The sequence below is a fragment of the Theropithecus gelada genome, chromosome 15 (genome assembly GCF_003255815.1).
Source record: "Theropithecus gelada isolate Dixy chromosome 15, Tgel_1.0, whole genome shotgun sequence".
In the NCBI taxonomy this organism is placed as follows: domain Eukaryota; kingdom Metazoa; phylum Chordata; class Mammalia; order Primates; family Cercopithecidae; genus Theropithecus; species Theropithecus gelada.
In genome coordinates, this window is record NC_037683.1 from 95,024,238 (window position 1) to 95,037,205 (window position 12,968).

The window sequence follows — 12,968 nt, forward strand, 5'->3', positions numbered from 1 at the left end:
GGGTTGTTGGTTTGCTGGAAATAGGAACTGCAGTGGCAGAATCAAGTAAACAATAGTGAAGAACCACAGACCCCGGAGATGATGGCTGTGGTCAAGCCCCGCTGCCTATGGATTCGGCACTCTGGATGTGACATTGTTAGCTATATTAACAAGGCTCAAAAATCCGATCGTGTCAAAAACCTTCATTCGCTCTTCAAGCTCTTTAGGGCTCATGAAGCCCTTTACAATTTAGTGTCAACAAGTCTTACTTCATGTGACCTTGAACTCCCAGCCACGTGGGACAACAGGCCAGTCCCCTAAAATATCACATGCTGTCACATCTCCAAGTTGCGCACAAACTTCCCTCCTGCTAGAACAGCACTGCCTCCCTCCCAAGTACACGCCGCTGCCTCCCTCCCTCTGACTGCCACAACCTCCCAAGTACACGCCGCTGCCTCCCTCCCTCTGACTGCCATGACCTCCCCAGCCTTGATGATTCTTTCCCAGGGTCCTAACCTTTCCTACTGACCTCTCTAAGAGTATTTCTCACACGGTGAACATTTCTGTCTTTCCCATTCCAGAGTTCTTCAGGGGTAGGCAGAGGATTTCACCGGCCGGCACTCTCCACGGATCAGAACACAAGTTGTCTACTGTTACCTAATCACTTATATATTGAGACAGGAAAAGTTGCCATGGTAAGGAAAATCTGCTAAAATAAGGTGGGCATTCCTCTCTAAGCCCCTGGGTGATGCCAGCCAACTTTTCCCAGGCAATGTCTAGCAATTATACCAAATGTCACTAAGAGATGGTAACAGTTTTCCTAAGGGGCAAAAGCAGTCCCTACAGAGCTGACTTAGACCACAAAAAAGACAATGAAAGCAATGACAATAATGAAGTGAAATCCATAGCTTTACCCTAAGTCAGCTAAATCCAGTGGACACTGGGCCCTTCCCAAGCAAGCTGTGGCAGAAGCAACCACAGGTCACATGGAACAAGCTCCATCCTGCCTCCAGGCCCTGGAAAGCAGGACCCACATGGTCAAGTGCAAGAAGTCAGGAGGCACAAGCAATTGCTTCAGTTTAATGACTAGTAACCTGTGGGCACCATGCCTAACTAACTTGAGCCTCATTTCCCCATTTTTACAAAGCGCCCTGACAAAACTTAGCCTATGAACAGGACCACTGAGGTGTGAAGTAATGAAGCCACATGGGAAAGTACTTCAAGAAAACTATGAAGCGCAATATAGTCAACCTTTGCTTGCCACATCACAGGAGGGGCTCACTATCCCTTACTGTTTAGAGATGAGGGAAGGTGGCACAGGAGACTCTAAGTAACTCGCCCATAACTACCCAGCTAGCAAGCGGTAGAGCCAGCTCCAGCTCAGCCCAGCTGCAAAAGTGGAGCTGTTAATCTTTACCTTAGCTTCCATGTCAGCACTACCTGTGACGTTATCCCCTCAAGAGGGATAACGTGGGACCCACCAGGACAAAGACACTCACCCCACACATTGTGAGCAACATGAGGCATGTCCACATTGTGAGCGTGACTGTGGGGGCTGGGGGAACCAGGCTCCTTAAGGATAGAATGGATGAGAATAATGTAATTTATGATTCCGGAGGATACTCTTAGCCTGAAAACTAATAAAGGTGGTGGCTGAGGGGAATAGTGACATGGAGCTCATAAGAAAATCAGTCTTATTATTCTAAGATTTTAGAAGAAAGTATAATTTACCTGCTATAGGTAAAACCTCCCACTGTCAAATTTTTTTAAGGGTCTGCACATCTAACCCATAACATCTACAAAATTTTTCCAGTTTGGCCATTCGCGTATTCTTCCAAATAGAAAATACGCAGAACGGGTGTAATTCCTACCTTACTTAGAAGACAGCATTTCTATGTTAACGGAGGGCTTTATTACCAACTAACTTGTAAGTAGCAAACTTCAAAGCATTAGGTTGGGAGACTCTTTGTTTCCTTGTTTAGATGCATACACTCGATTTTCATTTATTTTTTTAAAGGCAAATACAAAACTTCTTAAAATGGATATGTAAAAGATTACAAGCAAAGAAAACAAGAAACAGATGACCTAAGTTGATAAACAAGGAGGTATTCCAGCCAAAGTCAACATTTAAGATTCTGAGTTCTAGGACCTAACTTTCTCTATCAATTATACATTTCCAAACTTCTCAGTGTGCTGGAGCAGGAACAAGGCTCCTCAATAGGACAAAGACACAAATGGAGAAACTCTTGGATGAAAAGTAAAACAAAAAGAGGCTTAATATATCGCTATTTCAAAGCTAAACTAAAACATTCCAGCAAAGGAACTATCACTACAGACAAAAACGAGCATCATCCAAGCAAGAAATATACACACTATATTTATATCCCATAAACCAAATGTCATTTCTGACAAGGTGAAGAGGGAGAGAGAGAAGTCCAGTGAGGAATTATTGTAGCTAAACACAACTGACATCAAAAGGAAGGTCCTCCCAGCTACTCTGGAGACTGAGGCAGGAGGATCCCCTGAGCTCAGGAGTTCAAGGTCACCCTGGACATCCCCATCTCATTTTTCTTTTTAAAAAGGAAGGGCCTCACCTCAACTTAATCTCAAAAAATTAAACTACATATTCCTATATTATCAGAAGGTAAAAAAACAGAAACTAAACTAATACCCACATGGCAAAAATAAGGAACAGAATGAGCATGTTATTTTTAGCATTTAATAGATTAAAAAAAAAAAAAAAAAAAACCTACCCAAATATCACTGAGATGGTCAACTTTATATGTCAACTTGATTAAATTGATTAAGGGACACCAGAGTGGCTGATAAAACTTTATTTCTAGGTGTGTCTCTGAAGCTGTTTCTAGAAGAGATTAGCATTTGAACAGGTAACCTGAGTAAAGAAGGTCCCCTCACCAATGCAGGTGGGCATCACTGAGGGCCTGGACAGGACAGAAAGTTAGAGGAGTAGCAAATGTGCCCTTTGCTTGAGCTGGAACACCTACCTGCTGCTGCTCTCGACCATCAGTGCTCCTGGTTCTCGAGCCTCAGCTTGGAGTAGAACTACACCGGCTTTCCCGGGCCTCCAGCTTGCAGACAATAAATCATGGGATTTCTCAGTCTACACAGTCATGTGAGTCAACCCCTCCAAATAACTCCTTCTCCATATCCATATCTATAGTTTATTCATTTTGTTTCTCTGGAGAACCCAGAGTAATACAACCCCGTCAAATAAAAAGAGGGCTGAGTCAATGTTCAAGTCCACTAAATATGCGAGCTGTGGAATCTAGACAAAAACAGAGAAACCAGAAGACCAGAAACAGAAAAAGTGGGGTGAAAGGGGGAAGCCCCCGGCCACTGAAACTTTTTCTTGGCGAAAAGCCTGGAAAGGGTCTCTAATCACTGCTGCAAATGTTTTCCTATGAGGCAATTTTATCCCAAATGTAGTTAAGATTTTTCTTTTCCCTTTAGGCTCTAAACCAAAAAGGTACTTTAAAGATTTATTTAAACACTAAACAAGTGGGTAGAAGATTTCTAAATTACATGTCTGGCATTAAAACACAGGGTGAAAGGACCTGTAACTACCCTAGACTCTTAAGCCAAACTATGATTAGCCAGAGTTATTACTGACCTCTAGGTGCTAATATATAAGGCAGGTAGAGCACAGCCCCCAGGTATTTTTAGGGAGAACAGCAGTGCTACAGTGCCAGAAAAAAAAAAAAAAAAAAAAAAGGTCTAACTAAACTTTGGAATTTCTCTTACCAATGATCTCCAAAGAGCTCAGGGGAATAAATGTCCTAAAACCAAAAATGAATTCAAGTTATGCTGAACTAAACAATACCAATTAAATCCAGCCTTGAGGGTGTGAAAACAAGCTCAGGGTTACCTCTTATAAACCAACACTACTTAATAATTCGAAAATGCGAACCAAGGATCTCCTTGAGAAAAGAATGAATCACAAGGTCTTATACAATCCTGGACCTGTCTCCCACCTATTCAAGGCAATGAACATTTGTTTCCTGGGTGTCTGTGCTCAAGGGACAAGACTTCGGGAACTTCCATCCTCCTGGGGAGTAAGTAGATAGAAACATGGCCTGTACATGATTATAAGATGTTTCATGGTGCAACTGGAGGGGGACCAGAGATGGGAAGGCATCCATGAAGGCTTCATGAAGCAGGCAGCAACTCAAGCGGGCTTTGAAGGACAGAAAATACTTCAACAGGAAGAGACCAGTGAGAAGGGAAGCTGCTCCAGGGAGCAGGGGCTGGAGTCATCAGGGAACAGAGACTCATCCCATTGGGTTAGCACAGGATGTAAAGCACACAGGACATGACACCGGAAAAGCAGGCTGGGGCGATATTACCCATGGGCCTTGAATGGCATGTCGGTTTATACAGGTCGAACATCCCGTATCCAAAATGCTTCAGAACCAGAAGTGTTTCCAATCTCGGATTGTTTTCAGACTTCAGAATATTTACATAAACATAAATGAGTTATCTTGGGGATGGAACCCAATCTAAACACAAGATTCATTTCTGTTTCATACAGACCTTATGCACACAGCCTGAAGGTGATTTTAGTTTTCCCTTGGGGATGCCGAATAAACTGTGTGTTGTGTGTTGTGTGTTTTGACTGCACCTTGTCACATGAGGTCAGGTGTGGAATTTTCCATGTGTGGCATCATGTCGGTACTCAAAAAGTTTCAGACTTTGAAGCATTTTGGATTTTGAATTTTTGAATTAAGAGGCTGAATCTGTATTCAACTTTTGAAGACCTCTGTGCAACACACGGCCCTGACAAGTGCTTTACAATAAAGAATAAACTGACAGCAATTTGGTGAGGAAGAAAGATAACACTCATCTAGGACCTTACTGACAAAACTGGGCATGAGAAAGGTGAGAATTTTAACAAAGAATAAGACTGCTAAAAAAAAAAAAAAAAAAAAAAAAGTTAAATAGGGAAGAATCTAACACTAAAATTTGGGCTCAGATGTCAGAGGGAATGGGTATGATGCTTTAACAAAAAGAAGTTAGGGGAGGCTGGAATGGGTATGAGAGAGGAGGGAAGGTGACCAGGGTGGTTGGGAAACCCTACTGAGATCTTGTCATCTTAACACTGGAAACAGGAGTGTGGAATGCTAGCACTGCAAGTCATCTTGCTCTGTTCTACTCTGACTGACAACAATGTGAAGCCACAGGGCCTCTGCACATGCTGGTCTCTCCACCTAGAGGTTCAGCCCCTGCCCCTGTTGGGTTAGTGCAGCTCTGAAAACCCTGCGGCAGGGAATCCCTGCTTGACCCTCCCCAGTGGGATCAGTCCCCCATGCCCTGTCACAGGCTTTCTAGAACAGTGCTCCTCTGTGATAGCTCTGTGGTAGCCTGGGGGTCTACAATTCTGCCTCTGATTTTGTGATTATTTAACTCATGTTCCCCTTGAAGGAGTTCGGGATATGCCACAACCAAATATGCCCCTTTGGTATACTGGTTATTTTGAGCTGAAAACACTTGAGAAATGAGAGATCCAGGAAAGACTTCCCGACCGCTTTCTATACAAACACAGGCCATACAATTTCCCATGAGAAAGGTGCCGTCCCTCTACCAGAAGCAGAAGAAGAACAGCCTCATCACCAGAGTCTGGGAAGCAACACTAAAAGGGATGTGTACAAATAAACTTACCAAAACAACCTTTGTCTCCCACAAGTTTTCCGCCAATATATCTATCTCTTAGTTACCTAACCACAATTTACTGCCTCCATCCCAAAACTCTTTCTTGTCATGTCTTCACAAGTTTGTCATTTCTTTGTATAAAAGTGATACAAGGCCAGGCGTGGTGGCTCATGCCTGTAATCCCAGCACTTTGGGAGGTCAAGGCAGGTGGATCACCTGAGGTTAGGAATTCAAGACCAGCTTGGCCAACATGGTGAAACCCCGCCTCTACCAAAAATACAAAAATTAGCCAGACATGGTAGTGTACGCTTGTAATTCCAGCTACTCGGGAGACTGAGGCAGGAGAATCGCTTGAACCTGGGAGGTAGAGGTTGCAGTGAGCCAAGATTGGGCCACTACACTCCAGTCTGCAAAGTGATACAAGCTGCCTGCTCTGGACACTTCTTCGGGTCTTCATTTCCTTGTGAAGACTCCCATGTACACCAAAATCCTTAGTAAGACTTGCGTGCATTTCTCCTGTTAATCTATCTTATATCAGTTTGATTCTCAGGCCCAGCTGCAGACTCAGAGGGCAAAGGAGAATTTTTCCTTCCCTGCACCCCATCCTAGGCTGTGAGCTCCCAGTGGGGCCCTCTATGCCTATGCAGGAGGTCTCAATAAAATCCGTGAAAGTGTGGATGGAAAGGAAGTGACAGGGTCTGGATCTTAGTGAGCAGATGATGTGGGAACCCTAAATCACGGCCCACAAGAGAGGGCTGAAGCGCCAGACAAATTCTAGCCAGAAGAGAAGCCTCAGGGTGGTGTGGGGGTTTCTAAACACTGAAGAGCTGCCATGGGGATGACGGATTAGCAGTGTGCTGTGTGGTCTCGGGGGGTAGGAAAAAGCCAGAATTGATGGGTCAAAGTTCCAGGGAGACAGATTCAGCTCAAGGGCTAGAAGAGTTTTCACAGAGCCATGGAAAATGCATTGCTCTGGGCAGCAGCGGGTCCCCTGTCCTTGGACAAACGACACGCACAGTCAGAGGCATATAGTCACTGCACAGGTTATCTTAGCAGGCTTGAACCATGCATGAGCATTTATACTAAAGGGATGTTAAAGTCCCTCCTGCCCCAACTGAGCTCTTTTGGCGGTAACAGTCAGGAGGCACTCATCCATCTGCAAGCTCTCTCTCTCATCCCTCAAGCTCTCTCTTTGTGCGTGACCCAGACTGTCCCTCCCCAGTTCCCTGGGAAACTTAATCCTTCCTGCACGTGCTTCAGTTTCAGCTTCATCCCACGGAAGTCTTTCTGACTCTAATTTTGGTCACTTATTTACATGTCTCCCTATCACCCACTGCTCTGCCTCAAGAGCACGTATCACAAGTTAAACTAGGATATTTACTCTTCTTTTAATGACATCATCAAGCCCCCACGGGCAGAGAAGGCTGAGAGCACCATCTTTCCTGGAGCACGCCTGGCATCGCACATAAAGCCTGACAGTTCACACTCAGTCTATGAATGGCAACTGTGCCTTCTGTCTGCCTCACCCAAGCATTCTTTCCATGGGTATTTTTCAGAGAACTATTTGTATAACCTTTAACGCCTTGTTCACTCTACCCTGGACACATGAGTTTGTCCTCATTTCTCTTAAGTGCCTCAGACCAGCCCTACTCAACGTGTGGTCAGCAAACACTGGCTACTGTTTGCAGTGAGATGAGTGCAGTCATCAAGAGTGAGCACAGCAACCTGAGGACTTAGGGCTGTTGACTCTTGTAACAACAAAAAATGGACTTGGATTTTGTATCTTTTTCTTCCTATTCACTTGTATTGTAGGTTACAAATGTCTCCAGCTTTGATTTACTCAGGAAAAAAACTGGTCACCATAAATGGTTTGAGCAGCACTGCCTCAGGCAATATTACTTTACTAAATAGTAAGAACAGCAAGTTCTCTCATACTAATTAATAGATAAATATGGGCAGTCATATGTAGAAAGCTGAAATTGAATCCCTTCCTTACACCTTATACAAAAATTAATTCAAGATGGATTAAAATTTGAAATGTTAGACCTAAAACCATAAAAACCCTAGAAGAAAACCTAGGCAATACCATTCAGGACACAGGCATGGGTAAGGACTTCATGACTAAAACACCAAAAGCAATGGCAACAAAAGCCAAAATAGACAAATGGGATCTAATTAAACTAAAGAGCTTCTGCACAGCAAAAGATCAGAGTGAACAGGCAACCCACAGAATGGGAGAAAAATTTTGCAATCTACTCATCTGACAAAGGGCTAATATCCAGAACCTACAAAGAACTTAAATTTACAAGAAAAAAAAAAAAAACAACCCCATCAAAAAGTGGGCAAAGGATATGAAGAGACACTTCTAAAAAGAAGACATTTATGCAGCCAACAGACACATGAAAAAATGCTCATCATCACTGGTCATCAGAGAAATGCCAATCAAAACCATAATGAGATACCATCTCACACCAGTTAGAATGGAGATCATTAAAAAGTCAGGAAACAACAGATGCTGGAGAGGATGTGGAGAAATAGGAACGTTTTTACACGGTTGGTGGGAGTGTAAATTAGTTCAACCATTGTGCAAGAGAGTGTGGCAATTCCTCAAAGATCTAGAACTAGAAATACCATTTGACCCAGCCATCCTATTACTGGGTATATACCCAAAGGATTATAAATCATGCTGCTATAAAGATACATGCACACATATGTTTACTGTAGCACTATTCACAATAGCAAAGACTTGGAACCAACCCAAATGTCCATCAGTGACAGACTGGATTAAGAAAATGTGGCACATATATATCATGGAATACTATGCAGCCATAAAAAAAGGATGAGTTCATGTTCCTTTGCAGGGACATGGATGAAGCTGGAAACCATCATTCTCAGCAAAGGACAGAAAACCAAACACCACATGTTTTCAATCATAGGTGGGAGTTGAACAATGAGAACACTTGGACACAGGGTGGGGAACATCACACATGGGGCCTGTCAGCAGGTTGGGGGCTGGGGGAGGGATAGCATTAGGAGAAATACCTACTGTAAATGATGAGTTGATGGGTGCAGCAAACCAACATGTCACATGTATACATACGTAACAAACCTGTACATTGTGCACATATACCCTAGAACTTAAAAGTATAATATATATATTATATATATATATATATATATATAAAATACATACACACATAGAGAGAGAAAGAGAGAAAGAGAGAGAGACACAGTAAGATTGTATATAGCCCAGACCCTGGCAACAATGGCAAAGCTCATTTTTCCTTCTGATATTAAGTCTATCTTCCTCACATAATATGGCTCAAACATGAAAGAGAATCCTAAAAAACATATTTTAGGCCAGGCACGGTGGCTCATGCCTGTAGTCGTAGCACTTTGGGAAGCCATGGCAGGAGGATCATTTGAGCCCAGGAATTCGAAACCAGCCTAGGCAACCCAGGGAGACCCAGTGTCTCTAAAAAAATAATAATAATAAAATAAAATAAATTAATAAAGAGATTTTAATTATTTTAGAGAGAGCAATGATTGCTCAGATCCAAAGGCCAATAGCCATTTTGACCAAGATGAGAAAAGTACCCTGACATAGTCTCATAACATTGGCCACTGTGTCCACTGTCCACGTCCTTAGGCACATTGTGATTCTAGTTTGCACAGCTTTGAACACAAAGAAATGCAAGGTGCTCACAAGCCAAGGACATCAATACTTAACTCTAATAAGCACGATGCTACTTCTATCTTACAACTGATCCTGTTAACACACACACACACACACACACACACACACACACACACACATAAGGAACAGGGTCCAATTTAACTGTGCCCACCTATCAGCCTTCCACCTTAGCATCACAGCCCACAGCTCTGCTCACCCGCCTTCCCTCACTGCATCTTCAGTTACACCCAAGGTGGGGGCTTAGCAGCTGAACACACACCCCGTACCTCTAACTCGTGAAGCTAACTTTCCCTAAGGGTCAGCTGAACTTGGCCTTATTTCCCTATTATTCCACCAAAGGTTCATCAGTTACTGGTATTACTGCTTCTCATCACAACTTTACCGGTTTGCCCTTTATCCACTCACCAATCGGTAGAACACAACAGCTACAACGCCGCTGGCAACCACAGACAGGGAATGCTCACAAGTGCCCCAAGGACCTCCCAGGCTGGAAGCAGGGGGGCATTCCCAAATGCCCAAGAAAACACACCAGGTAGTAACTAGTCCATGGGTACTCAACTGGAAGAGAACTACCAGCTAAGTGAGCACTGAGCAATACTACCCCTCACTCCCTTCATTGGGCACAGATGTCATTTTAAATTCCTAACATCGCTACTGATTCCTAGTGTAGACGAAAACCTCATTTCATCATGAATCAAATTATTGTGAAAGAGATATTAAAATACATGAAAAGTAGTGCAATGGGAATCGCCTTTCCTAAAAAGCAGGTGACAGGGTAAGAAATTCAATTTTATCTCATGCTGGTGGTTTATTTGAAACAAGGCTCTTATCAAAACCATACCAAGGATGACAGGGCAGCTGAGTGGACTGTTCAAAATAATTCACCATGCTGGGCGTGGTGGCTCATGCCTGTAATCCAAGCACTTTGGGAGGCCAAGGCAGGAGGACTGTGTGAGGCCAAGAGTTTGAGACCAGCCTGGGCAACACAGGGAGACCATGTCACTACAAAAATAAATTTAAAAATTGGCCAGGTATGGTGACAGACACCTATAGTCTTAGCTACTCAGGAATCCAAGGCAGGAGAATTGCTGGAGCCCAGGAGGTCGAGATTGCAGTGAGCTGCGATTGTGCCACTGCATTCCAGCCTAGGCAACAGAGCAAGACCCTGTTTCTAAAAATAAAAAACTCACTAATGTGACATGCAAGTGACGTACTGATAAAAGCTGAAAGCAACCACATGAAGGCAAGGGTATGACAAAAACAAACTGAAGGCCTAAGACATGTAGCACCCGTACCTTTATTGAAAAAAAAAAATCGGCTGGGCGTGGTGGCTCATGCCTGTAATCCCAGCACTTTGGGAGGTTGAGCCGGGTGGATCGCCTGAGGTCAGGAGTTCAAGACCAGCCTGACCAATATGATGAAACACCACCTCTACTAAAAATACAAAAATGAGCCAGGTGTAGTGGCTTGCGCCTGTAATCCCAGCTGCTTGGGAGGCTGAGACAGGAGAACTGCTTGAACCCGGGAGGCAGAGGTTGCAGTGAGCAGAGATCACACCATTGCATTCCAGCCTGAGCAACAAGAGTGAAACTCCGTCTCAAAAAAGAAAAGAAAAGAAAAACAACTACATTTGTAAAGACCTGCCATTTTTTCTTTTCTTTTTGAGACAGAGTCTCCCTCTGTCGCCCAGGCTAGAGTGCAATGGCGTGATCTTCACTCACTGCAACCTCCGCCACCCAGGTTCAAGCGATTCTCCTGCCTCAGTCTCCCGAGCAGCTGGGATTACAGGCACATACCACCACACCCAGCTAATTTTTGTATTTTCAGTAGAGACGGGGTTTCGCTATGTTGGTCAGGCTGGTCTCGAAGCCCTGATCTCAGGTGATCCACCCGCCTCAGCCTCCCAAAGTACTAGGATTACAGGCGTGAGCCACTGTGCCTGGCCTCTGCTATTTTCTATCTTAGAAGGCAGAGTTTTGCTGCAATTAAACAATTCTGCTGTTTAAAAAATTTGAGAACTTTAGGAATTCTTTGAAATCACACTTTTAATTACTAACATGATGAAAAGCAAGCAATTTTTAAAGTGACCCAGGAAGAATAGCCAACTGAGTTTTTTCAAATTCCAAAGCTTTTTGTGCACTGGACACAAAATGAACGTTAACTTTTCCTGCTTCCCCATGAAGCCACTTTGCTTTTTATAATTCTAGATCTCTCGGAGCACTCATCAAAACTCTACTTGGGAGTAAACCTGGGGTGCTGGCATGCGACACAACCTACCCTTCAAATAACTCTCGTTTCCACCAAAATAAGAAAAAGGTGGCACGGAGCTGGGTAAAGAGATGACACATTTTGAATGTCTAAGCCTGCAAGAGTTTGTGACAGCTGACTGCCCACAGCACAGCACAGCTGGGAATCTCCAGCAGCTGCCCTCTAATCAAATGACAGAGCAGAGCAGTTTTCGGAGGGGTCACGTAAAGAGGGCCAGTCACCTCCAGCGCTTTCCTCCCACCTCGTCCTCATCTCCAACAGTTTCCCTCTAGAAATAACTGAACTTAGGAGATCACCCCCAGGGAGAAGACAGAGGCATGACACCTACAAGTTGCCTATTTATAGAAAGTGTTAACACTCCTCAGGAAAAGATACCAGAAATCTCCTTGGAAACGCCCAAGCCTGTACTCCCTTTGGAATTCTAGTCTGCTAATACCAATGACTGAGTAACCACCTTTAAAACAAAACCAAGGTCTTTGAGGTACTTACGGTTTCCCCCCTGGGATTCCTGCCAGGTTTGGAGGAATGGTAGGTACTCTCATGTGAGGGGGAGGATCAAACCCCACCTGGAAACAAAAATAAGGCATTGCAGACTCAGGTTATTGTAGCAGGCACTTTGTGAACGTCAATACCTTTCATTAGAAACTCACAGATCCCCAAAGCAACTTCAATGGGAACAGTGACATGGCCTAGTGTTTTTCTTTTTAATTACTATGCAAGAGGTAATATAAGCACCTCTGAACACCACAAGACCCACTTCCTTTTTGGGGGGTAGAGAGGAGATGTGATCTATTTGCGCACTGAGAACCACTTCCCCATGGTAAATACCTCCCTTAGACTTGCAAGCAAGTTCACAGAGCAATATGTTGTATTAGGATTTCTCAACCTCAGCACTATTGACATTTTGTGCCAAACAGTTCTTTCCTTTGTTGGGGGCCATCCTGGGCATTGCAGGATGTTGAACAGCATTCCTGGCCCCTACTGTTGATGTGCCAAGAGGAATCCACACCTGCCCCCTCCCACCCCCCGTTATGATAATCGAAAGTGTCTCCAGATATTATCAAATGTCCTCAAGGAAGAAAATCATCCCCAGTTGCGTACCACGGGTCTAATTTGATGCTTAAGCATTCATACATGGATTCCCTACTTTGTGCAGCACAAGGATAGCATCGTGTCTCTCAGCTGACCACCTTACTTTCAACACTTTTGCCCGCCACTGCACAGCCTCTCCTACAAGAGCAGTATCAGGAAAAACCAATGAATCTTAACGTCAGCGCAAACTAGTGGAGGTAATGCTATGTGAAGAGGGGACAAGAGAGAAAGGTGCAGGGCATTTTTCAAACAGCCAAGAGAAATG

At 43.9% G+C, this 12,968-nt stretch overlaps 1 protein-coding gene across 17 annotated transcripts in view; it reads right to left on the minus strand.

Moving 5' to 3' along the window:
* TLE1 (transducin like enhancer of split 1) overlaps positions 1 to 12,968 on the minus strand; it is a 106,851-nt gene that overhangs the window by 14,886 nt on the left and 78,997 nt on the right. For all 17 annotated transcript variants that reach the window (XM_025359199.1, XM_025359195.1, XM_025359194.1 and 14 more), the window contains one exon: positions 12,101 to 12,177. In XM_025359199.1, the coding sequence (XP_025214984.1) occupies positions 12,101 to 12,177 (77 nt within the window). The remainder of the gene's footprint in view (positions 1 to 12,100; positions 12,178 to 12,968) is intronic.